Source organism: Porites lutea, chromosome 5 (assembly GCF_958299795.1).
Source record: "Porites lutea chromosome 5, jaPorLute2.1, whole genome shotgun sequence".
Classification (NCBI taxonomy): Eukaryota; Metazoa; Cnidaria; class Anthozoa; order Scleractinia; family Poritidae; genus Porites; species Porites lutea.
Window position 1 is genome coordinate 34059338 of NC_133205.1, and position 25448 is coordinate 34084785.

Here is a 25448-nt window from a genome sequence, read left to right on the forward strand (position 1 = left end):
ACGAATGAATTCACAGGATAACGGGAATAAACATAGTACACTCGACGTTTTTTAAGAAAAAGAAGCACTGCAAGTAGTCTTATTCAAATATGGTTTCAATCACTTTTATGAAAATGTAAATAGTAGTAAATGCTGAATTTGTCATGTTAAAGAATTCTTGAAACTTTGGTTTCTCCTTAATAAAAAGATGGTTTTATAATCTAGCTCGATACTCTTACATCTGGTCGCGTTAAACATCTAGTAACACTTTTCCCTCACCTCGCGTTTCATTTTTTGTTTTTTGTTTTTTAATTAGCCTGTCCCAGGCTCCAAAATTGTAATGCGAAGCAACAGGAGTCCCAGACTGGCGGTGACTGTACCCCTCCAAATGTATAACCTTATTTGGCTTTTGTCTCAAAAACCTTTTCTCAAAATATCCTCTGTTCTGTTCCCCACGTTTCTACCTGAATGCTTTCCTTTACAATTAAAGCTGGTTTTCATTTGTTACTGCATTCAGTTTCCAACATAACTGCCACAATAGCTCCAATTTTAAAAATATCCTGCTTAGCAGGCGCCGATATTTTTTTAGGGCAACCGGCGCCTGCTACGCAGGCCAAAAAATATTTCTCGTAGTTATTTAGCTTAAATCATAAAAACACATAAAATCGTTACACATGTTACTTCCTCCGCTTTTGCCTTAAGAGAATGATGTACCTCATTTCTAACTGCCCCGACTCCGCTCTAAACACCACTCCCATCCGTAGCTACAAGAGAACATAAAAGGCTTTTATTTTCTCTATGGTAGCTACAACTAACCACTGACGAACAGTTCATGTGAATAAAAAAACATTCATTCATTTATTTTTGCCATTAACCACAAATGCAACAACAATATACAGAAATGTATAATACATTAAAGAAAATATAGACTATTTTAACTAAATTATTTACAAAATCAAATGTTTAAAGTGGTAATGGCAAGGAAGCCTATATAGAAGCCGGGGGCTCGTAAAAGAAGCTAAACATTTAACAGGGGCACCCAGCGACTGTTTTCTGTAAGATATCTGTTCGAATAAGCACTTTTGCCTAGAATTTTCTTTAGCTTGAGGGCAGCTAAAAACTTCTAGATCACCGTTCCATTTATTTTACGATTTTTCGGGCCTACTATTTTTTCAAGTTCAATTTTTACTATTTCACTGCACGGGTTAAGCTATATTTTGCAGTGAAAGGAATCCTAGAATTTTCGGATTCGAAAATGTGATGGATAGAGGAATCAGAAAAATTCTCAATCGTAAAGCTTTAAAATCTAACATTTTCGGAAAACAATACTGAAGCCCTGGTAGTTTCGGAAAGACCCAAGTTGCCCTAGAATGACTGAACAGATACAAATTTTATAACGGCGCGGCGCTTAGAATTCGTTTCTAAAGATCTATAAATACTGTGGATAGCCTAAAAGTGTTTTGAATGTATTTAGCAGGAAACCGTCATTGGGTGCCCCTGATTTAAAGGAGGAAGTTTGATTGTTTTCGTAGCAATAGGAAGTGAATACTTGAATATTGCTGCAGAATTTTCTTGCGGGCGGTATTGCGGCTATTTTCAACTTACATTTGCAAGGAGCCTTGCTGTTTTAGTATTGTTTTCGATCGAACTGACGGAATGCGGAAGTTTCTAGCGCTTCCTTTGTGGTTTGGGGCTTTCAACATCCCCTTTTGACAACCTCATCCCCGCGGTAACTTGAATTCAACCAAGGTCCCCGCCCCTGATCCGGTCGGAAACGAAAAAAATAAAACGGGTATGAAAAGAAATTTATGCGGCTATGGAAGTCAGTAATGTGCTGCCGTTTCTTCATGTTGTTTACTGTTCTCTGCATGATCTGTGTCACTTACCGCTCGACCTGAGATAAAAAAGGCCCGTATCCGTATACTAGTCTACCCAGAATCGGGTCGCTTCTCTGTGGAATTGTTGGTAACCGTCGGAACCGTGAGAGGTAAAACACTTGGCTGAGTTTTAGTATATTGATAGTGTAACTGGAGTTACGGGCCTGAGCAGGCTTTCGGCAATTGTAGTTATTTCCGGAGCTATCGCTTTTTACACTGCGGTTGACTTGGTTTGATTTTTTTGGGTTTCATCTGTTTATTAGCCTCCCACACAGACGTTCTTAAGGACGTCTACGTGGGAGGCTATCTGTGTATGTTTTCCTTGTTTCTTTAGTATCTGTAACCTTGGCTACGGTCTTTGCCTCTTTGAATCACAAGGATCTTTCGCGTGCTCAGAGTTTTTTTTTTTTAATTTTTGCTTTTTCATTAGACACTTGGCCAGAGGGAGCCTGTGGGAAGAAGATATTTAAAGGGGGGGGGGGGGGGGGAGCGTGGAGGGAGGGAAAATCTCTCTTCCAATTGAGGCCTCCCTGCGTTTGCTGTATTTTTTACTTATTTCTATCAGATGGTTGCTTTTCTTTTTTCTGAGCGTGTAGGAGGAGACATGACTTTCCTATCGTACTCTTCGTATTGAGTAAAATAAGGGCAATGGCTGTAATGAAGTTATTAAACCACCCCTGCCTAGATGATTAGGAGATTATGCCACAGGCCACGGCGTGGGTTACGTTAGGCACTGGGCGCGATCCATTCAACCAAAATTTCCGGAAATTTCGGTCCAAAACTCAATGGATCGGTTCGGTCCAACCGGAAAAGTTTCGAAAAAACGGGTCCACCTTTTGAGGTGGACCACTTTTCCCGGTCGGACCGGTTGGAATTTTGGTTGAATGGATCGCGCCCACTGTCACGTGTTTTACTAACGACGTGTCCTGAAGAGGACTAAAGTTTTAGAATCATATGTCTCTGAGAGATGAAACCTTTGTCTGAAGTCCGAAGTGCGAAGCTCGACGTCTGTTGGTCTCATGACCGTCTAGTGGCACAGCTGTAGCGCTAGCTTTGTTTATTTTCCCACCTTACTGTATTGTTCATTGAAGCTTTAATCGAAAGGTTTTCAAAAGCTTTTGATGTAAAAACTTCAGAGGAATTGTCCATCAGTGTATCGTTCTTCAAGTCCAGAGTATACTTCTTGGAATGGTTTATTAAAGTAAGTTTTTAGGCAGACGAGTCCAATTTCCTTTGTTTCGTGAGAAGAGGACAAACAAAGGAATCAAGAAGCGTGGGTGACTTGAAAACTATGTAGAGTTTTGAGTAATAAGTGACTTTCAAGGCTCTCTTTTTTTTCCAACGTTTTTCGTTATTTTTTATAATTATCGATTGATGATATGAATTGTGGTCGTTTCGCCCGAAGGTCGATTCGCCTGAAGGCGTTCGTTCGCCAGGAGTTCAATCGATTCGCCCGATGACATACAACACTCTACAAGGTGAACCTACCTCTCCGAGATATTATATAGTTAACCTTGGATTCCACATGTGCAGTCACTGTCTTTCCTTGCTTATTCCTTTTTCTCAGGCGTTTAAAAGAAAGACAAATACACATATGGCGAACTGCCATAAGGCGAATCGACCTTCTGGCGAAATGACCCGATACCTTCATATTATTATTTACCGCTAATTAATTTGTGACGTCATGCTATTGCGTAAATTTCGTGGGAGGACTGGAACGAACTTACTCGGCGTTTTCGAAAAAGAAAATTCAACATGGAGGAAACTGCTGAATTACGGGTGAGAGAAAAACGAAAACTTCTGAATTTTCGAGGGAGCATATACTGATAAATTTTAACATGCTTTTCTTAATGTTTTCGCAGCATATGTTGATGAGTTTCCGCGTGTCTGAACTACAGTCACTTCTCGGTTTTGCGGGTCGTTCAAAGTCGGGAAGAAAACATGAGCTCATGGGTCGGGCGCTTCAAATGTTAAAAGGCGAAGGAAATCATGCCGTTCGAAAGAAACTGAGGGAGTTATACGAAAGACGATGTGGCCCACGGAAAGTTGTTGCTCCTCTACCTCAGCTTCGAACAGTTATTCCAGCGCCGGTACCATCGCAACGGCCATCGTCGATAAATTCAGACACGAGCGGGGTTCCCGTCCATCCGGATGTTCGACTCTCTCGCCTTCCTTTCTTTGAACATATCGACGATTTAGTAAGACCAACAAGCTTAGGTAAGTTTTAACTCTACAATTTGCCGTTGAAGATAAAGATTTTTTTCATTTATCTCATTTTCGCCTCTAAGTAATAAATCGTTATTTCTAGCCTAGCTTATGATACGACTTGATTTTTTGAAGATTTTCTTTGATGCGTAATGATAAATTGTTTATTCATCAGGGCAAAAATACTCATAATATCCACGTTAAATCGCATCTGTCTTGTCTTTCAAACGTATTCCCTTTGAATACAACTAAAATTTCGATGAATTGTGGAGACGAGTTATATTTATTTTCTGATCTGAGTTATTGTCCTTCGCTGAACTCATGTTTTGTTTTTACGACGTTTACTTCGACAAGGAAACAGCTGAGTTTCTTTGTTTAAATTGTATTTTGGAACAATTTCTTCTTCGAAAAATCATGTTTAATCTACAAGTGTGCTTTGTCTAATTTGTCTGAAGGTGCTGAATGATTGTAGCAATATAAGCTTACTAATGCTTAATCGAAGGTGGTGCTCTGTTAACATGTTTTGATGCGTTTATATACATTTATTCTCGTTTTTTATGCTTCACTTGTGTTGCAAAGGGTTGGAGATGTTCAAAATTACTTGTCAACAAGTTAGTCGTAAAAATTGATTTTATCCGTTAGTGTCTCGAGAGATGTACTCACTAATTATCAGATTAGATCATTTCTTATACAATCCTCTGCCAGTAAAATTTGTGTCATGAATTGACATCATAAACAGAGAATGAGAAGTCATTATATTTGTTCAGACTTTTATCAGTTTTGCCTTTAGACAGTTAGGTATCAGAAAGTTTTACTTAAAACAATATCAGGATCACGCTAATTACACAATGGTGAAACTTTCTATCTAAAGAATGAGGAAAATGAACAGGGCATGCATTGATTGCAAGTTTGATGCTGAATACAGCACTTTTTGATATTTTGCTTGAAGACAGTGCGAGTCGTTACACTAGCACCTAAATAAGCTAAGAAATATTTCAAGACAAGTAAATTTTAAATTCTTCAAGTAAAAGGAAGCTTCATACACAAACTGTCTTCCTTACTTCATGTTAACGTAAGGCTATTTTCCTATGCAACATAATTAAGATTGATCGATATGCTTCACCTTTCTCTAAGCTCCAAAAACCGCAAGTTTGCTAATTGGGTTTTAAGGATGGTTTTCAAGTCACTTGACACTTTCTTGAATCGTTTCAACTTTCCGACTTTAATGATATGCAAAGTAAAATAACTTGATATTTTACTTAGGCCTTCACGCACATATCTTTGGTTAAGTAAAACTAAGCAGCTCTTAAGTCTTACTTAACAGCCTGGGCCCAGTTGCGCGAAGCATGGTTAGCGTTAACCAGCGTTTAATACCTTGACAACGTATTGGTTTTGATACTGCTTAACCAATGGTTAAAGCTAACCATGCTTTGAGCAACTCAGCCCTGGTGTACAGAAAACGAGCGTTTGACATGGACTGAATTTAACGAAAAAGTGCCGTAATCTTCTATAAAGCGATAAAAAAGAATCTATAAGCATCCATAATACTCCAAAAAGAATCTCACTCGTACCTATTTAAAAGAAAGAAAAAAAGCATGCTGTTTCATGGAATGGGAAAAGTTTGACACTTCTTAAGGCGTTTGTCTTACAGCACACCGGAACCCATGTATCAGTACCAAAGTAAAGGGTGGACCTTGTATAAGTATTCCATACATTCTGTAATGTCTGGGGCAAACAAAGTCATTATTAAATAATGACAAATTTTGTCTTACTACATTGTTCATTTGGGTTAGAGTGTTAGGGTTTCACTGCATACATGGCAACTCTCCCTGACTATCTATAAATCTCCTAGATACAACACAGATCTCCTTGTCTCTTATATGGGTTACCAAAGCTCCTAAATGCAAAAGGCTTGGAAGTCTTCTATTCTATAGCCATACTCCTGACAAAGATCATCTGTATCAAGTTATAGTTTTAAATCAAATGCTGACAGTCCATATTTCACATTACACTCCATAATTATAATGTCCCAAGCCACACCCACATAATTTAGAGACTGATCAAGTCAATTTGTGTTAGGGGTGGCTAGTTCCTGGAAGGTCACAGTCCTCAAAACTCTTGGAGTTTAAGCTCTAATCCTCTGAGTTTGAAAGAAGGGTACTGGAGAATTAATTTATAAAGTAATGGCCAAAGGGAAAATGCTGTGATCTTTTATGAAATTCACTCTTAACTATTATTAGTTTAAGGAAATGTGTAGGGATCAGTCTGAAGAATGTATGAGTAGATATTGGGGTTAAAGGGTTCTTTAAATAGTGATTCAAAACTGAGGCCGGGCATTGAAAGTTCATTGTAATAAGTATACACTTTTTTTTTAATTAAAACTATCTCTTGAGATAATTTTGACTATTGCATGGCCATTCAAAGCCTTGAAGTTTTGATACATCTTTAAATGTCATTACCTGGTTATTGTCAGTGATAGCTTCCCTTTTTTCTTTGTAGTCCCACGTGGAATGTCACAATTTCAAGAAGCATATGTCATGTTTCATTTGACACCAAGCCAAGTACAACTTATAAGTAATTCAAGGTGAGATTTAAATGAGGCAAGTGAGTTCAATATTGAAGTAGCCACTGGTATCAAATTTGATGATAGTAAAATGTTTGTGTGTATTTAATTCAGTACTTGTCATACCAAAAATGCTGGGATAAGTTCACAGATTTAGATGGGGATGCTTATTTGATAGGGGTGCATATGTCACTTTCTAAATTTTGACATTAAAATAACATTGTCTAAATTTCGAGTAAACACATTGTAACTAATCTAGAACAAAGATCTTAAAAAGAACAAACACAAATCTGAGCGGTCACTCTCAAAGTTAGGTCATCTAAGTTGCAGTTTCCAAATCTTTATATTCTACTTCTTTTGCTGTATATTTTGCTTATTGTTTATTGTTTATTGTTTTATTTGCCAAAAATTATACAAATCAAATAAAATCTAATTACTTAAACTCTCATGGCGAGGAAGCCCAAGAGAAGCCACCGGGCTTATAAGGAATGGGCTCCCTCAGTTAGATAATTAGAACAAAATATTATCATAATTACACATGGGAAAATCAATGGCAGAGCTACAGTAAATCTTAAAATAAGTATATTAGATAGTCGTACTAATCATAGTTCTAGGCTAAAAAAAGCGAAATGACAAAAAGAAAAAAACAAAACAAAACAAATGAAAATAAAAGAGCAAAGGAAGAAAAAAAAATGTACATATATATATATATATATATATATAAATTACTATTTATGATAAGAGGAATGCTTTCAGCTTACAGCAAAAGGAAGCGGTACTTGTTGCATTTCGAATTTCAAAACTAAGAGAGTTAAAAAATTTAGGACCTTGGAAACTGATGGAGAACTTTCTTATATTAGTCCTGCATTGTGGTAAATAAAAATGCTCCGAACTTCTAGTGCCATAAGAATGCACCTGGCGTGTCACCAGAAACATGTTATTGAAGCTATAAGGAAGTAAGCCAGATCTGTATTGATACATAAATTTTCCTATTTGAAGTTTGTAGATACTCTCAAGATTCAGAATTTTTAAATTTTTATATAAGGGGTCAGTGTGAGCATCGAAAGCACTCCTCGACATTATTCTTACGACCCGTTTTTGAAGTGTGATTAATCTTCTGAGGTTTGATGGATAGGTCGATGCCCAGACGCTCACGCAGTAGAATAAGTATGGGTAGATAAGGCTAAAATAAAGCATTCGTAAGGAGGAATTATTAAGGCAAAAACTTGATTTATAAATTATACCTATGGCTTTAGACACTTTCCTAGCAACATTATGTATATGTGATTTCCATGTTAAATGTTCATCCAAAATTACACCAAGAAAAGTAGCTTCCTTAACACGGTCAATCGAATAATTACTAATATTAAAAGCTAAATCAAGTGTTTGCCTGTTTTGTCTCGGTCTGAATATGATAAAATTAGATTTCTTAACATTAATAGATAGCTTATTTGTATAAAACCAACACGTTATCTTTTTCAATTCTAAATTTACAACTTCCATAAGATAGGAAGCATCAGTATGCGAATAGAAGATATTAGTGTCATCAGCAAATAGTATCAGCTCTAAGACCTTTGACACATTACACAGATCATTTATATATACTAAGAATAACAGGGGACCTAAGATAGATCCCTGAGGGACTCCGCAAGAGATATCTAATGATGAAGAGTTGTAACCATTATATTGCACAAATTGTTTTCGACAAGATAGATAACTTTTAAACCATTGTAAAGCAATACCATGTACTCCATAATGTTCTAATTTGTCGAGCAAAATTTCATGATTTACTGTATCAAAGGCCTTAGATAAGTCAATAAATCAGCGCTCCAAGCTGCGACCATTTTGGTCGCCATGGCGAGTGAAAAAAAAAATTGGCGACTGAATTATCGGCGAAAGTCGCCATTTGGCGACCAAAGGATATAAGCTCAAAAGAATAAAGTTGACTTCACGTTTTATCGCTTTTTAACTGAATCATCGTTAAATTAAAGAAATATTACCAAGCTTTTCTTCTGTGTAAATTCAATGATGAATCTGTTCCTCTTGCATGGCAAGACATGTGTACAGTTCTGGCATAAGGATCTGCGTATCGCAGCTTCGAATTCATTGAGCGGCCATTTTGAAAACTCAGGTGGGAGAAACTGGGGAGAGCCCAAACTACTTCCGGCGGGGGTTGACTTACACCCAGGCCACCCCGACAGAAACAGTTAAATTTTTGACACAAAAGATGGCAAGTCGTATGCTCTTGTAAGTTGCGTTTATTGTGTTTTTTTTTAAATAAAAGCTGTTTTTATTATATTCATCAATAAAAATACTTTTGTTGGAGTAAATGTGTTTCATGAAGAAATATTAAATTTCCTGTGAGAAAAGTTAAGTCAGGCACTTTTCACGCTGATCTGGCTACACGTAGCCTGCGAGAGAATTCAGTTTTATCGGCTCTAGTTTCACAAGCGTTGTGCGTCTCGCAGGTTAGGCAACACGTGGAGTTGATGGTGCTGTGCACAATTACTAAAAATAGATAGACCCCTTGGTGAATGACAAAGTTTACATGCAGTCAGCTCAAAGGCTTTGTATGAGCAGGATTTGTTTTGGATATAAAAAATCAGCGAAAAATCGACGAAATCAGTGGTAAACGTGATTTTCTTGCAAAAATATCAATAAAAGCCGCATCAAAGTTTTCGGCAACACCACTTTCCCCCGAGACTTTCCCATACCACATTCTCATGCAGATAAGACAAAGAGGAGTTCTTTGTCTGAATCACAGCTGGAGGTCAAATGTCTGTGTAGTCTTTTATGCGCAGCGCTGCTGTCAATAAACTGATGTGAAATCCCCATTCGCGCGTAGCTGGCTGTCATTTGCTTATTTCTATTGCTCTTGCTGAGGAAATAGTAATGAAGAATGACAGACTTCGAGAGAATATTTGAAAAAGTATGCGATCTATTCGCAAGCGGCGATCCGTCAGCAACCGAAAAAGTCATCAAGTTAAAGGGAGAACACGAGGAAATTCTCCATAAGAAAAGCATCTCGGAACTAACCTTCAACAACTATGAAGAAGATTCACTTGGAACAGCATTGATTCCGGATGATGAAAATCTTCCACGTGGTCTACGGGCTCTTCAAGTTTCCGGGGACGGGAATTGTTTGTATAATTCTGCGTCAGTTTTAATGAAGGGAGATGAGTCGCTAAATGGAACTTTACGATTTCTGACTGCTTGTGAACTATTTTTAAACGCTGAATTCTATGCTAATCACGAAAAGCTCTCTGAAGCAAATGCGGAGTGTTTCTACTCAGAGAAAACACTGTTTATTTTAATGCTGACGTTGGCAGCATGTTCCGGGTTTCAACATCCGACTTTGTAGTAAATTGTTCTGGTTACCTCTCATAAATGTCTTTGCCTGTTTTTGCCATCTTGTACTGCGTTTACAACCCGCAGGCAAGTAACAATGGAGTGTTAAAAACACGATTTATTTCCATACACAACGTTCAGCAGTAGCTCCTTCATGTAAGTAGCATGAAGTGTCTTGCGTTAATGAAACGACAATTTTTGGCGACCGAAATTTTCCATTGGCGACCATTTTAAAAATGAAGGTCGCCAAAAGGCGACTTATTGAAAAAATGAGCTTGGAGCACTGTAAATAGGCCTAAAGTTACCCTTTTATTATCAAGTGCATTTGAGATCTTGTCATACAATTGGATTAAAGCATGTGCAGTAGAATAATTTTTTCTGAATCCATACTGATTAAGGGAAAGAATATCATATTTATTTAAAAAATTAATGAGGCGACTGTAGACGATTCTCTCTAGGAATTTAGAGAAAACTGGTAACACTGATACGGGTCTGTAATTTGTGAACAAAGATTTATCACCAGATTTAAACAATGGAATAACTCGTGCAATTTTCATCTCTTGGGGCACAACTCCAGAATTAAGAGACAAGTTAATTATATTCGTCAATGGTGCGCAGATTAAGTTAAAAGACTCTTTAACAACACTCATTGAAATACTATCATATCCTGGAGCAGTACCGGATCGAAAGCTGCTACAAATCTCAGTGACTTCTTGTTCTGATGCCGATTGAAGAAAGAACGAATTAATAAAGCCTCCATTCAGAAAAGAACGATGAGATTTGTCAGACGCCGGAATTGATTTAGCTAAGTTAGGTCCAATATTCGTAAAATACTCGCAAAAACGGTTTGCTATATAAGTAGGATTACATATTTCTTCTTCATTAGATTTGAAGATGGAAGGCAACTTACACTTATTCTTCTTTTTGTTAATAAGATCGTTAAGTAATTTCCAAGTTGATTTAGTATTTGATTTATATTCATCTAACTTTTTATTGTAGTAAAGACGTTTAGCAACGCAAAGGGAATGTGTCAATTTGTTTTTATAACTCTTGTAAAGTTTCTCACAATATGGAGTTGGGTTAGCAAGGAAACGCTTGTATAATAAATTCTTTTTTCTTACCGATTTAAGAAGACCTTTAGTTATCCATGGTTTGCTCAAAGTAACATTCTTTACTTTCACTTTTTTGAGAGGAAAGCAGTCATTGTAAATGGTAGTGTATTTATCAAGAAAACACCGATAAGCGCAATCAGTATCTTTACATTCAGATAATTCATCCCAATGAACGTTTGCAAGCCTATCTTTAAACTTAGTGACATTATTTCCACTTTTGTCACGAAAAGAAAGCCAAGAAGTTTTATTTAAGTCCTTGTTTTGATCAAGAAGCAGTGTGAAAATCGGAAGATGATCAGATATATCACAAAACATCAGCCCGCTAACAGATAAGTTGTTTAAATTATTCGTGAAAATATTATCAATTAGCATAGCCGTGTTAGAAGTTATTCTTGTCGGACGTGTGATCAATGGAAAAAACATTCTTGAATACATAGTTTCTAACAATTCTCCAGTTGTGTCGTGACAATGGTGGTTGATTAAGTCTAGATTCCAGTCACCTAAAACATAGCAAATCTTGTTTTCCTTAGAGATACTTGCAAGCAACGAATCCAGGCTATTCATAAAATCTCGTAAATTTGAATTTGGTGGCCTGTAAACCACACCTACAATTATATTTTTCTCTTTCGGCCTATTGATTTCCACAAACAAAGACTCAGCACATTCAGTGCAAGAAAAAACTAAGTCAGGTCGACATTTAAAATCAAAATTGTCCGCTAAATATAGACCTACACCTCCACCTGTCCTATCTTTACGTGGATTGTGGACAAAATTATAACCTGAGATATCGGTATGATGCGATGAGTCTCGAAGCCAGGTCTCAGTTATACCAATAAAAGAGAACCTCAACTCTAGATTCTTTAGCAAAGTGGTTAAGCTATCCAAATTACGATGAAGGCTACGAATATTAAGATGCAGAAGCGATAAACAATTATTGACTTCTAATATATTTTTCTGATGCAACATTTCATTGAAGTTTTCTTCGGTATAACATTTGCAGTCAACTAACTCCGTGAAGAAATTAGCATCAGGATCATGATGGCTAGAAAGGCTAAATTTTTTATATGTTTCAGATAATAAAGGATTAAACCTTAAGCTAGCTAACCTATCGGGATCATAACGTATAGGTCCATTTAACTGCTCAAATATAGCCAAACGAAAGTCTTCTTCGTTTAAATGAATAAACGGTAATTCTTCCCTTAATGAGTCGAACAAAAAACATTTTGCAATATACTTATCTTAATCATTTGAAGAACCGGAGGGCTTATCACGAATGATCAAACGATCTAAGATAAAATATGCTGATTTTCCTGCTTGCTTGGCCGCCTTGAGCTTCTCCAAATGAGGTTTCCTCTTTTCAAGTGTTGCTTGCGAAAGATCTTCGCAAATAAACAGTCCTTCTGGTTTTTCCTTTCTTGCCTTTCTTACTATAGCTTCTTTCTGCTTCCAACTACTCAGTCGGCACACAATAACTCTAGGCTTTGCATCAGCTTGGTGTTGATTGATTCCTCCAGACTTTCTACGCTCAACACGGTGAGCGCGCTTGATGTCAACTTCAATGTTGAGCTTCTCCTTGATGGCGTCCTTCACTTTCGTTTCAGCCATTTCCCAAGTCTCGCCAGCCGATTCTGGTATACCGAATACTCTGATGTTGTTCCATCTGCTTTGGTTTTCCTGGTACTCTATTCTGTTTCCCTGAAACTCCACAGTGTTTTTGATTTCAACAATATCCTTTTCGGCGCCCACGAGCTTTGATTTTACGGACGACAAATCTCCGACATCCTTTTGTGTAAATTCAAGGCTTGCTTTGAGAGACGCGACTGAGTCTGCCAACTTATCGACTCTTGCATTGACAGTGGAGATAAAGGAATCGAAAAGCGTTTTAAGCATGGACTGCTGAACATCAAGCATTTGCTTCAGTGTAGCAATGGAGACCAATTCTCCTTCATCTTTAAGAGTTTCCAAGTTCAATTCGTCTGCTGCAGCATCAGACGATTGATGTTTCTTTGGTTTCCCCATGAAAATAATTCCTCTGTAAATGTTTAAACTAAGACAAAATGCTAATAGAAATGTTTAAGCTAAGACAAAAATCCAGTAGAAGAAATGCAAAGAGAAAAACATTACAAATTGACGGAGCTGAAAAATACACGTCCGCTCACCATGCGTCCGCTCGCCCCACCAATGTGTAACAACAAATATGCATTTTTTTCCTTTGCTCAAAAAAGTTTGGGGAGGCAGTTTAAACAGGGGCAGTTACTTTTAGCTTCAAAGCTGGGAGGCAATAATTTGAAGGGGATATTCAACCTGATGAAACTGAACTAGCAGGCAGCAACTTTGCCACTTGCAGTGGAATATCTGTTGCTTACTCGACACTAACCAGGCTGAGTATAGGTCTAATAGTAAATAAATAAAAACCATACAACCGTACACTCTGACTGGATGCTTACTTAAAGGAGGACACTTCTTTGAGCATTTGCAGTACTTGACAGTGATTATTTGAAATACTAGTACTGGTTTTTGCTAACATGCATAATGCTTATTTTTTAAGGGATACACGGCCAAATTCTAGGAATGAATATACAGTACAAGTGCTACTGAGGTTTGTGGACTGAAAAGTTTTCATTTTCGTTATTATCAGCATTAGCATTGCAAAGAACTATTTTGTCATAATAAAAATAATGCTTTCTTGTTTTGTAGATTTTGTTTGTTTGAAACAAGTTGTGAACAAGAGGACCACTTTCCTTCATCGCTTTGTATCAAAGTCAATGGGAAGATATGTCCATTACCTGCTGTAGGTTTTGCACTTGTTTTACTTTGTTCAACAAAGTATTGTTAACATTACTTGTTTAAAAATTGGCATGATATCTCATTCATCATTGTAATGTATTATTGCCATCAAGCCATCCAAGCAAAGGCCCGAGGATGGTGAGGCAGCAGCAGAATAGAACCGCGCAAGACTGGGCAATATGCAGAAAAATTCTCGATCGAGCTGAAAAAAGTGTAACCCAGTAATTTGTAACCCGTAACCATGTAAACTGATCTAATGAAGATTCCCATGAGACCAAGTGGTATAGCACCTTTTCAAGAAAATAATCCTTGCAACAGGAAGGGACCAAGGAACCTTTAAATGTTGGAAAAAAAGAATTCCATGCCTATGCAAAATATGCATGATTTGCTTGTTGGCACCCTACCTACAGTATTTACATTATTTTGCATTCTGTAATACCAAGAAAAATCTATATTAACCCCATGGAAGGGTTTTGCCCTATGACCCTCCTCCCCCTGTTGTTGTTGTTTTTTTTCATTGGCCCCCAATGAACCCTCCTTACCCTCCAGGTGTCTTAACTAAGATACCAAATTGATCAACGCCCTCTGTGCATTTATCAGTCATCTTCTATGTGGTTTCAATTAATGATAAAACAAAATAATTGCCTACAACAGTACATTCTATCAATATCTTTGAAAATAAATGATATTTTCAATGATTTGTCAACTTGACATTTTTACTTTCAGGGGTATGCCTCACAACACTGTAATCCAAATAATCCAAATGTTGAACCTAAGCGACCCAGTAAACCTATTAATATAACACCGCTATGTCGACTGTCACCAACGGTTCCAAATAACATTCACATTTCATGGACACCAAAGTTTGGACAGGTATGGACAAACAGAAACCTTTTATTGATACAGTCATTTAACCATTAGAGTACAATATTTATTGATGGATTGACTGTCTACTGTAAAAAATTGTGGTTTAGACAAATTTGTAAGGAGTTTTTCAGTGTTGGGAATTTTTAATTGGGTTTTGGGAGGGGTGTCCGCCAAGCGCTTCTAGATGGGATAAAAATTGTGTTTCCCAAAATTTGATTAGATCTATATACTATGTACTGTAGTTAGGCTAAGAATCACAGATAAACAGTTCCATTTTTTAATTTTGTTAAGCCATTTACAGTATAATAATTTTGATTTCTTGAGCCCTTGGTTTTTTGAAATGCCCAATAATGAATAATGAAAATATTTAATTTTTATTCAAACAAAGCCTAACTTTCAAACCTCCTGATAATTGGAATCAATTTGCCTTACCCATGGTGGTTAGATTATTGGGATTCCACTGTGCATTTTTTATTAACAATCATTTCTAAGCCAGACTTGATGTTGTCTACAGTCTTGAATGTGATGAGAACAAAAGTAGGAAAATGCCACAAATTATAGTTTTGTTTTTCTGACAGACTGTTTTTCTATTTTATTAATTTTCTTCAGAGGCATGTGATAACAGCAAAACTTGTGACAGCAGTCACATCCAGCTGTTTGATTCAAAGACTAAAAGCAAATGGCTACAGAAACCCTGATCACTCAAGAGCACTAAGTAAGCTGTGTTATGGATCAATTATGCAATAGACTATTGTATTTAATATTTGAAGAAATGAAATGATTAGAAGAATTTAGACAGCATCTGGTCATAATAGCAAACAAAATAGAATCTGGTTTTTGTTAATTGCCAGTGAATGCACGATAATATTATGAGTGTAACAAAAACTAACGTCTGTGTCTGTGTATTATGTAGTGCATGTAATAAGCTTGCAGTTTTAAAGTGATACGTATCAAACATGAGTCAGAGTGTTTCATGTAATATATCAAACATGAGATGCAGTGTTTCATCACCAGATGAAACACCGAGAAGAGAGTTGAAAATACGACGCGCAGCGGAGTATTTTTGACGAACTTCGAGGTGTTTCATCTGGTGATGAAACACTGTGTCGAATGTTTGATATTTCTTCTCAAACAAAATCATTTTTGAAGGAGAAATTAAGGATGCAAATACTAAGCAGTGTTTCATCCGATTTCCAAACACTCATTAAACATAAATTTCCTTTGTATTTTCTTAATGAATTATTAATGAGTTTGAGAATGCAAGATCAAACATTCAGAAGAGAGTTGAAAATACAACACACAGAATAGTATTTTTTATAAATTTTGAGGTGTTTGATGTTGTTATGAAATACTGTCTCAAACAAACTCATTTTAGAGGGATAAATTAAGGATGTAAATAAGAGGAGTTTTTCATCTGATTTCTAAACATGGAGCATTAAACATTTTATTTCTTCTGTGTTTTCTTTATGATTTATCAATGAGTTTGAGAGGTTCCTTGACAACCCTTGGCTGTGGTTAACAAATAAGACAAAAATGTTTACATATCTACCTCTATATCAGTGGAAAGTTGGATAAAATGCCTGTGTTAAGTTTAAAGGCCCTTAAGTCCTTTAAGACTGCATTTTGTGCTGGAACCTGTTAGAAATTGTTGCTCACTTATTCAACTCCGGTTCTTAAGTGGCTAATACGACAAAGTAACTGGAAGAAACTTAGCAACAAAAGATAGAAAATAAATAAACAAAAATGATCGTTGTTGATTAATATTGTCTTACAATGCATTGACTTCTTTACTAATAAGAATCCAGTCCTTGAAAGTCCTTGAACCTTTAGACCAAAAAAAGCATGAACCCAGTACCTGTTGTAGTTGCCAAACTGTAAATTAAAGCCAGTTTTAAGGTACAAACAACCCTTAATTATGATTTTGTTAATAGATATACCATATAAACTTTGCTTGTTTAATAAATTTCTAGTAAAAGAAAAGCTGGCACATGATCCAGACAGTGAAGTAGCCACCACAAGTTTAAGAGTGTCACTTCTATGCCCAGTGAGTATCCTTATAGAGGAGATCTTGATGTTCATGATCTGTTTGCTTTTCTTTTTCAAAGTTATGTTCTGTCAAAAATAGGATCTGTAAGTAACATTCTCCATTGGAGTTGTTTATCCAACGACTTCTGCTTTTTGACACTATTGGGACGTCATATTTCACCAATGAACAGCTTTGATTTTGTGAAGAAAACACACTAATCAAGTTTCACTGACAGAGGTGCATGACTGAAGGACCTGTAGCTGAAAATAATATGTGTTAGGCAAAATACGATTTATTTTTAAAGCAGGATGCACAGCAAAAGCTTGAGTAGAACCTGCAAATGCTGGATTTTTATCAAATGGATTGTTGAATTCGGCTTAAGCTTGAATTTTCAGGAAAGTTTTCTAGAATCAGTATGGCTTCATCATATGACAAACACTTCATTTTCTGTTTTACTTTCTTTGTTAGTTTACAACATTACATTACTGAATCAGATCCACACCTGGATTCACCCGAGTATCAAAAACTTGTGTCAAGGAATTTGGCAAAGTTTTTGATAATGAAAGAACATTGCCAAACAACACCATGCTACAGCATCCAACATTGAGCAGCAGAGATAAGGATTTGTTTCTTTGAATATACTCTCACATTGATTGTTTACAAGTTTTTGTGTTGCTGTTTCAGCTTGGCAAGACTCGCATGACTCTTCCATGCAGGTAACTTTCAATTTATTATTGCAAAATGAGAAGTTTCAGAACTCCCTTGTATCCACATGGCACTGTGTTGCTGTATGTTTGCAGTGCATCATGTGAGGAGCTTGCTTCTAGTGTTTATCAAGGCTTCTATTGATTGCTTTAAATTATAATCTTGAGTCTGAAAAAGGCATGTTTGCTTAGGAAAAGGTTCTAAAAAGTCTTGAATTTTTCACCAAAAAAATCTCCACAAACCTGAAATTATCCTCCGTACAGAGTAAAACAGAGAACCAAGAGTAAAGTCAACCCACGTATGGCATCAATCAAAGAGTGCCTCCATGTGAAAAACTCACAACAAAACTGATGAAAGAGTATGTTATCAACACTACCCACACCATAACTTGGCTGATATCAATATTATCTCTTTCCATGCTAGTATTAAACAACTTAATATACAACAGTCAGATTTAATTGATCATCAAACTATCATGTATTTTGTTACTAGGGCGATCACATGCAACCACTTGCAGTGCTTCGATGCAGCTCTGTTTTTACAGATGAATGAAAGGTAGGGTGTTCTGTTTTTTTGTTTTTTGTTTTTTTTTTTTGTAACCATAATTTGAAATTAGGAAAAAGAAAAAGGAGACTGGTTTGAAAATCTTCAAACCAAAGAGAATCGATAGTGACAGCTATCCTATTCTCAATACAGGTCTCAACTCCCTTTATAAAGCAGACTTTGTAGGTATCTCAAGTTAGCATCCTCATTAGCGAGAGTCCGTAATAGCAGGAGTTTATTTCAGTAACACATGTGTAATTTATTTTTGGCCCAGGACTGCTATCCATATTGTTGGGTGTCTGTTATAGCCAGATGTTTACAAGGCAAGAGTTGACTGTATAGAATCCAAACAATACATGATAATTATTTTAATGAGATGGACATCAACTAATGACTAATATAATAAATTGTACAAATTCACAACTCGACTTGTAACCAACTACTCTTGTTATTGTCCAGATTGTGTTGTATTTTCCTTCTTTCTTATTACTGGCAATAATCAGGTCAAAATACACTGGTTTTCTATTTAAATGTTTTGTAGGAAAACAACATGGATTTGTCCAGTATGTGACCAGAAGGCACCATTTGAAAAACTAGTGTTGGATGGGTAAGATCCTAAAATATTTAGGATGTTTAATGTTTTCACCCTTGCTTTTCTTTTCATGGCAATCCATTCCTGTCCCATTTGTTGTGAGCATTGAGTTCTTTTCATGTAGTCTCTACCCTGTTGTGTTCAAAATATCATGTCTGACATTGTTAATAGAGATCTGCATAATCTCCATTCACTCTTGGAGATTTTGCCAAAAATGCCTTTTGAAGCTAGTTGGGCTGACATCTGGTTGCTGCCCAGCCAAAACAAATCAAAACTACTCAAAAGGCCATAATACAAGTCAACCACTTAACAGTCTTCTGTTCTTGATGTTACATAATCAGCTTTTGAAGTTTGGACATGCACAGAAAGCAAAATTTCAAGATTGTTTCTGTGGTTTAAAGTGGCACTTTCCCCTCATCTTTGACTTTTTCAATTGTTGGTGTTGCAGATTGTTTAAGGAAATTCTGGAAGCTTCACACTGTAATGAAATTTGTTTTTATGAAAATGGTTCTTGGAGACCCATAAGTGACCAAGGTATTTATCATGCATTTGTACGTCACAAGGTTATACTGTAAAATTCCGAAAATAAGCCCCGGGGGGCTTGTACTCAGAATATGCCCTCGAATACAAAGTAAAGCAAAGCAAAAATGGTAAATTTCCTTCCCACTACAAGCTAGCCCTATCGATTTTGAAACGCAAATTTCCCTTCGTACATAAGCCCGTCCGAATGTAAGCCCCCCCCCCGCAAAAAAAAATAAGCCCCTCAAAAAGGGCCTTTGAAAAATATAAGCCCCGGGGCTTATTTTCGGAATTTTACGGTATTGAATAATAATGTAATCCTTTGGAGCCAATTTTAACACATATTCTAGAAGAAAATAGCACATCATGCTGCTGAAAATTCATGGTGATAAATTGATATTTACATTTGTACTGGTTAGGGGTTTTCTTATGATTTGATTTCTTTTGTAAATTTTTTATTATTCTAATTGACAAATGTGCCTCTCTTCATTCCCAAGAAAATGAAAGTAAAAGAGCAGTCAGTGCTTTGGTCTCCAACACAGTACCCTCACCAGAAAGAAGTTCCAGTAGTAAAGTACATGTTGAAGGTTTGTAATCTGGCATCACACATACCTTTTGTTCCTGTTGTATTATATATCCCTCACCTGTTAAGATTTCCTTTAGCTGTACAGGTGGGAAGCCATATAATTTATTTTTCTGGTATAAATCCTAAATCCTAAATCACCGAAAAGAGCATGATATAGTTTTAAGATAGACTGGAAGGGGTCGTCCTTCTTTTCTTCGAGCCATATGCAGCAAGCAGTAAAGTAAATTAATGTTAAAGAGAAGGAGAGATTGGGGCTAAGAGAGGAAAAAGGACTTCCCTTGGGCATCTATCCTTGTTCATCTTGGTTTCTCCACACGCTCTTCACGCTTGCCCTCAGTCTTCTGTTACTCAAGAGAAATATAAGAGACTGCTTACAGATAAAGTTTTAGGAGTGTTTTTTTTTTCCTTTCAGGGCAAGGAAAAAATTTTTGGAGACTTGTCCAATGCACAAGATTTTTTTATTTTATTGTCGGTTCATACTCCATTGAAGTAGACAGCATATTCCAATTTTATTCATTGCAACTTTTTGTTCAGAATTCAAAGACGTAAAATTGCAATGTACTTGGTATCGCAATGTCCATCATTATATTATTACAGTAGAATTTAATGTAAATGCAGCGGTAGAGATCTATGAGAGTAATTTCTCGACAATGTTATTGTTATCTTGCGTTTTACGTGTATACTGGCTGGATACTGTTTTTCAATGTTTGTTTGTTTGTCATCTAAAACACTGCTTCCTGATTATTTAGCTTTTCATCTGAACTGCCCTTCTCCGAAATACGATTAAATTCCTTATCAATCTCTGGCAACGTATGTCACAATCTAAAAGGACCATTTACTTTTTGTCCATCTAGCTCAATCACAGCAACCTGAAAAGAAAAAAGAAAAGGATGTTCAAATTATCGACCTCACTCTGGACAGCGACAGCGAGAGTGATAGGGATGATGAAACAGAAACAGAAGACCAAGATTACACTGACAGAAGGGGGTTAAATACACCAAGGTAAAGCACACATACTTGTCTCAGCATGTATTTTAATGCAGTCCAACCTTTTATTAGGGATCCCATATTATGAACTACCATTTTGCCAAAATAACCAAAATCAATCTTTCTAGTCAGAGCACTTTAGTTGGAGTCACTTTCAGGAGGCGGGTGACCTTCAAACCTTAACCCTCTCAAGTCCGAATACATACACCGTATTCCACTGGAAACACAAATAGATTCCACTGCCCTCAATACAGCGCCGTCTCTAACTCTCTTCGTGCGAGACATATGGAAGTGATGCAAGCAAGGCTGATGCGCTTGAGCCAAACGACTGACCGCTGACCACGCCCGCGCTCCTTGTTGTTAACTGTGTTAAATAAATATTTTATTTAACGCAGAAAAATATATTAAATATTTAATTCAACTTCATGAAGACTTCCGGTAACTGCAATGGAATCTAGTTGTTGACGAGTGGAATCTGGTGGAGTATAGTGCGCATTTTTCTCCAAGAGTTATCAGTATCACGTTTCTCCCAACATTACCCATACACAAGCAAGGGGAGTTATAAAAATGATGACCCAATTACAAAATATTTTGCTGACGTTTTTTGCCAACTCACTCTCTCCCTCTCCCCGATTATAATTAGTGAAAGCCTCCTAATATATTGTAATGTGTATTTTACGTGTTTTCGTTGCCTTGTGATTGCAGGCCCCCTGTGAGTAGCATGATTCCAAGCATGAAAAATCCACCAAGTTTAAACTCCATGGCATTTTCTTCTGCACCCAACACTATGCCAGGATCACCGCATGCATCGTCATTGTTAAATCCAAACTTCTTCCCTCCCCCTCTCGATTTTCCGTGCCAAAGTAAGTAATCCCAGTCTGCTATTGTACATTTAAAAACAGATGATAATACGTTTCTATTCCTCATAGTCTGCCTTGCGTTAAACCGCTCTGAATTCCTTTTGCAAAGCGCATGATGTTTGAGGAATCATGGGCACGAAAAGAGATACTGAGAGCTAAAATGGACAGACTTCTCCTCCACCCCGATCGCCAACCACTCCTTTTTATTTTGTTTTCTCTTTTTATTTTTGCATCCTATGCTTTCTCTCCCTTCATGCGCGTAGAAACGAATGACTTCCACGCAGGCTTCAATTGGGGCTACTTTCCTACGCATTCGTTTTCAAATCGACACAGTGTATTCTCATGACTTTGCAGAGTTAACACGAATCAGAAGACGTTCTTAGTTTAAACGCCGTCTTGTAGTCTCTTCGAATCCGGGGGCATGACAAAATAAGACCCCGGGACTGGGGTTAGTTACAACAGAAAACTTGTCTAGTACCTGAGCAAGTGAAAGGTTAGAACGAACTTATTACAGGGCGACAGACTTCAGTTTCAGTTCTACAGCCTGGTCTGCAAGTTTACTGTCAGACTTCTTCGTACTCAGATTTCAGGCTTTCTCTCCCAGGATTGAGGGTATAATAACTGAATAATAAAAAGTTTGCCCATTAATTTGTTCTATTTCTTTTTGTTAGATCTTGATCTCGACTTATACCATCTGCTTCCGAATGAACCACCGCCGCCGGTAAGTCCAACACACGTGACGTCTTGTGATTATATCGTTAATCATCTTGAACATCCAAGGCCTGCAAATAATTTTCTTTAAACGGACGTGTCACCAGTTCACCGTTATTGTCAGTCAAACCAGGTATCAGCAGGCATACGTAATTAATCTTCAAATCTTCAGCCACATTATGATAGTGTTCAGCACAGGCACCCCAAGCTCGCGAGTGAGAATGGTTGTTACGTAACAGAAATATTATAAAGGTTTGAAAGAGGATATTAGCGATCTTCATTTAGGGATCAGACTTTCTTACCCAGTCTCCTTGTTCTATCTGAACAACGGCAGAACCCAAACTCGCTGGAGTTCATGTGGTGTTTTATCTGTCCGATGATCGCGCCATACTGAACTGATTTTCATCCCAGCCTCTATCGAGTTTCACTTTTATTGTTTAGTTTAGTGTACCAAGTTTTTTGTGACGGTCAACTTGCACTTGTATCATTAATATTAATATCTTTGACAGTCTGTGTCGCTAAACTGCTTATTTGGTTTTGCGGACTATCTCGGAGCCTGGAACAGGCTATGTTTACCTTGGAAATCCTATTCTCTAAACATTTGCACCTTTTGTTAGCGACCACCTGTATCCAATATGTCGAAATTTTCCCCGTCGAAGCCTTACAGTTGAAACGTACGCCTTGAAGCGCGTATATTTGTGCTTGAATCAACAGCTTTAACCTGGAAGCGTCAAAATATGTAGGATGTCATTCATGGTTGTATTTGTTTGTTTTCCACAGTATATGTATCACGGGTTTCTTGGGCCTCACACATCTTCAAATGTTATTCAACTGGACTGACTGCGTGGATTTCATTGACCAACGAAGTAGTCGGAAAAGGTCTCTTTCTCGACTTATCCAATTCCCAGGAAATCACGCGAAGGAAGGAAAAGAAGATTTCGGTCTTGGAATTAAACTGGAAAGTGCTAGGCAGTAACCACTGCCCTTGGTCTCAATGAACAAGAGAACGAGGAAAATTTCATCCCCCTTCCTCCTGTCGTTCCCTGTTTGTTTCGTGGAGCACTGATGCCTGAAGAATTCCGCCTGTCAGAAAAATTTAACAGTGTACAGTAACAGCAAGGATACAATCAATTCCTTTGTCTTTGCTCTGGTTATTTAACAATTTCATTACTTTTTTACAGTACTTTTTAAATTTACCCTGTGCAAAATCGAGAGAAACCTGCCCGCCTATCCCGAACAAAATACATACCAAGCTGTAAAGAAGAAAGTAAAGAAGAGAGCATGTAGTGTTGGACTTTGACCCGGTGCTCAGCTGCTATTTTGGTTTGATCAACGCGGAGAGTTTGCGACCTGTAAATATAGTGGAGAGAAACAGTCGTGAAGAAGTTACGGTAGTGTAGTAGTCGCCGCAGTCTACCCCCTTTTACAACAGTGAAACTGTACTTTGCCCTTCCTCCAGTTTTCGTTACTGTGAAGTTGTAAGAGATATAGTATGTGCACTAATAGTTAACATTAGTCAAACCATTTCTTCTGTAAATTAGCTGTGATTTCTGGAAAAAAACGCGAAGGAAAGAAGGAGCTATTTATTTTCTGTCCGTGTCGGGAAATTCAATGTTGAAAGGCCAGCGAAATAATTCTATGTTTTACAGGAAACTATTTTACGGCGCCAAATGTACCAGGGAAGGCCTTAATATGTTAAAAACTGCAATGAGTGCTTCTATTGTGAATCTCAATTGTATATATATATATATATATATAGCTTTTACAGGAACTTTGCGGAATTTTTTACTCTTATTTTTCATGTCTAATATAAATAACAACAAATGTTTCTTTGAAAGAGGTCAATAAACTTTACTAACTACAAAGCTAAAATTTCTAGTCTGTAATTGCTTATTTTGCACTCCGAGTTCAGATAAGGTTCTACAAGAGCGCCGAAAACGTCCTTTGTTTGTAAACATGCTTCTTTTTACGAAACTCTGGTATGAACGGGTAACTCATTCCTGGTTGTTGTTTAGTTATCTCGGAAAGGTCCAATTTTAAAAGCTGAACAACGGTTTCAGTAAAGGTGGAAACCGTTTATTGAAATCGCATCTTGTCAAGCGCTAGCTGATTTTCCAGCTGTCCGCTATCTGAATACTAATATATTAAGTGCCGAAACCGTGGGTTCTTTCCTGCAGTTGCAGTCTAGCTGCACGTGTGCTGTATTAAATTTAAGCAGACCGCCCTGTGTCAGACAATCGGAATCGTTTGAAAAGCGTTTCGTTATTGGTTGGTTCCAGAACATGTCCGAGGCCCGGCTTAACTACTGACCAGAGAAATTGGGAAGCAAGGGGCATTGAGAAAGCCACTCAAATCTCTCTTCCATCCCGATTAGGTTAGGACAAGTTGTGCTTTCTCCCAGTAGGTTCAGTTGCATATATTGCCTACTTCCTTTAGCCTGCAGTGCAGGCGTTTTCTTTGAGCGCGCAATTTGCTCGCGAAAGCACCATGTTGAAACTTCCCGAAGAGAGGAGGAGATGGGGCGAGTCAAAGGGAGCGGTACAAATATATATATATATTTTGTCTCTTTCATGTGTGTATGTAATTAACTAAGTACAAGGCGAATAAAAGGTATTGTTGTTGTTGTCGGGGAGAGAGAAGAGAGTATTTCTCCCCTTCCCCTCCCCCCTTTCCTTCCTTCGCCCTCGCACCTACCGTAAGGGAACCGTAAGGGTTACTATTTCTACTCTCCCCAATCTTCCACTGTTATAAAATCAAAGATGGCGGCTACAACAATATTACGAACACGAACAAGGTTTCGCCCACCCAAAATACGCCTGCACTGCAGGCTATACTTCCTTCGCCTCATCACTCTGTGCGGCCTATGTGTTTCGGGTCACGTGGCCCGAGCGAGTGTGTCTCAGAATACCTCACCGAAATGCATTGACCGAGATAGCCTGGGAAGACGCTGTACATGGACTAGTCAACTGCAGGTATAAAGCGGCCTCTAATCGTTCTGCACTACTGCGCGCGTCCCCTGCGACGGAGAGCGATGAGAGGCCGCTGTACTGGCAGGCATCCGGGTTGAGCGAAAAGAAGTTACGTTTTGACCTTGGGGACAAGTCTGAAAAGTTAAGGTTTACGTAAAATCACTGTACTAGGTTGCGTTGTGCGTCCACGCAAGGATATGGATATGGAATCT

General features: G+C 37.5%; 1 protein-coding gene across 2 annotated transcripts; it reads left to right on the plus strand.

Annotated features, from left to right (window-relative positions):
• The first annotated feature begins 3549 nt into the window (after nt 1–3549).
• On the plus strand, nt 3550–24139 carry LOC140936513 (E3 SUMO-protein ligase PIAS3-like). Of its 2 annotated transcripts, XM_073385997.1 has the most exons (17): nt 3550–3635; nt 3719–4073; nt 6561–6645; nt 13633–13683; nt 13782–13875; nt 14598–14744; nt 15348–15453; nt 16709–16782; nt 17449–17480; nt 17962–18024; nt 18554–18619; nt 19053–19138; nt 19621–19710; nt 20564–20711; nt 21402–21559; nt 22228–22277; nt 23048–24139. In XM_073385997.1, the coding sequence occupies exons 1-17, from the start codon at nt 3612–3614 to the stop codon at nt 23105–23107; spliced, it is 1689 nt and encodes a 562-aa protein (XP_073242098.1). In that variant the 5' UTR covers nt 3550–3611; the 3' UTR covers nt 23108–24139. The 2 variants fall into 2 exon arrangements, with proteins under 2 accessions (XP_073242098.1, XP_073242099.1); XM_073385998.1 differs by lacking the exon at nt 14598–14744.
• Nucleotides 24140–25448: the final 1309 nt, after the last annotated feature.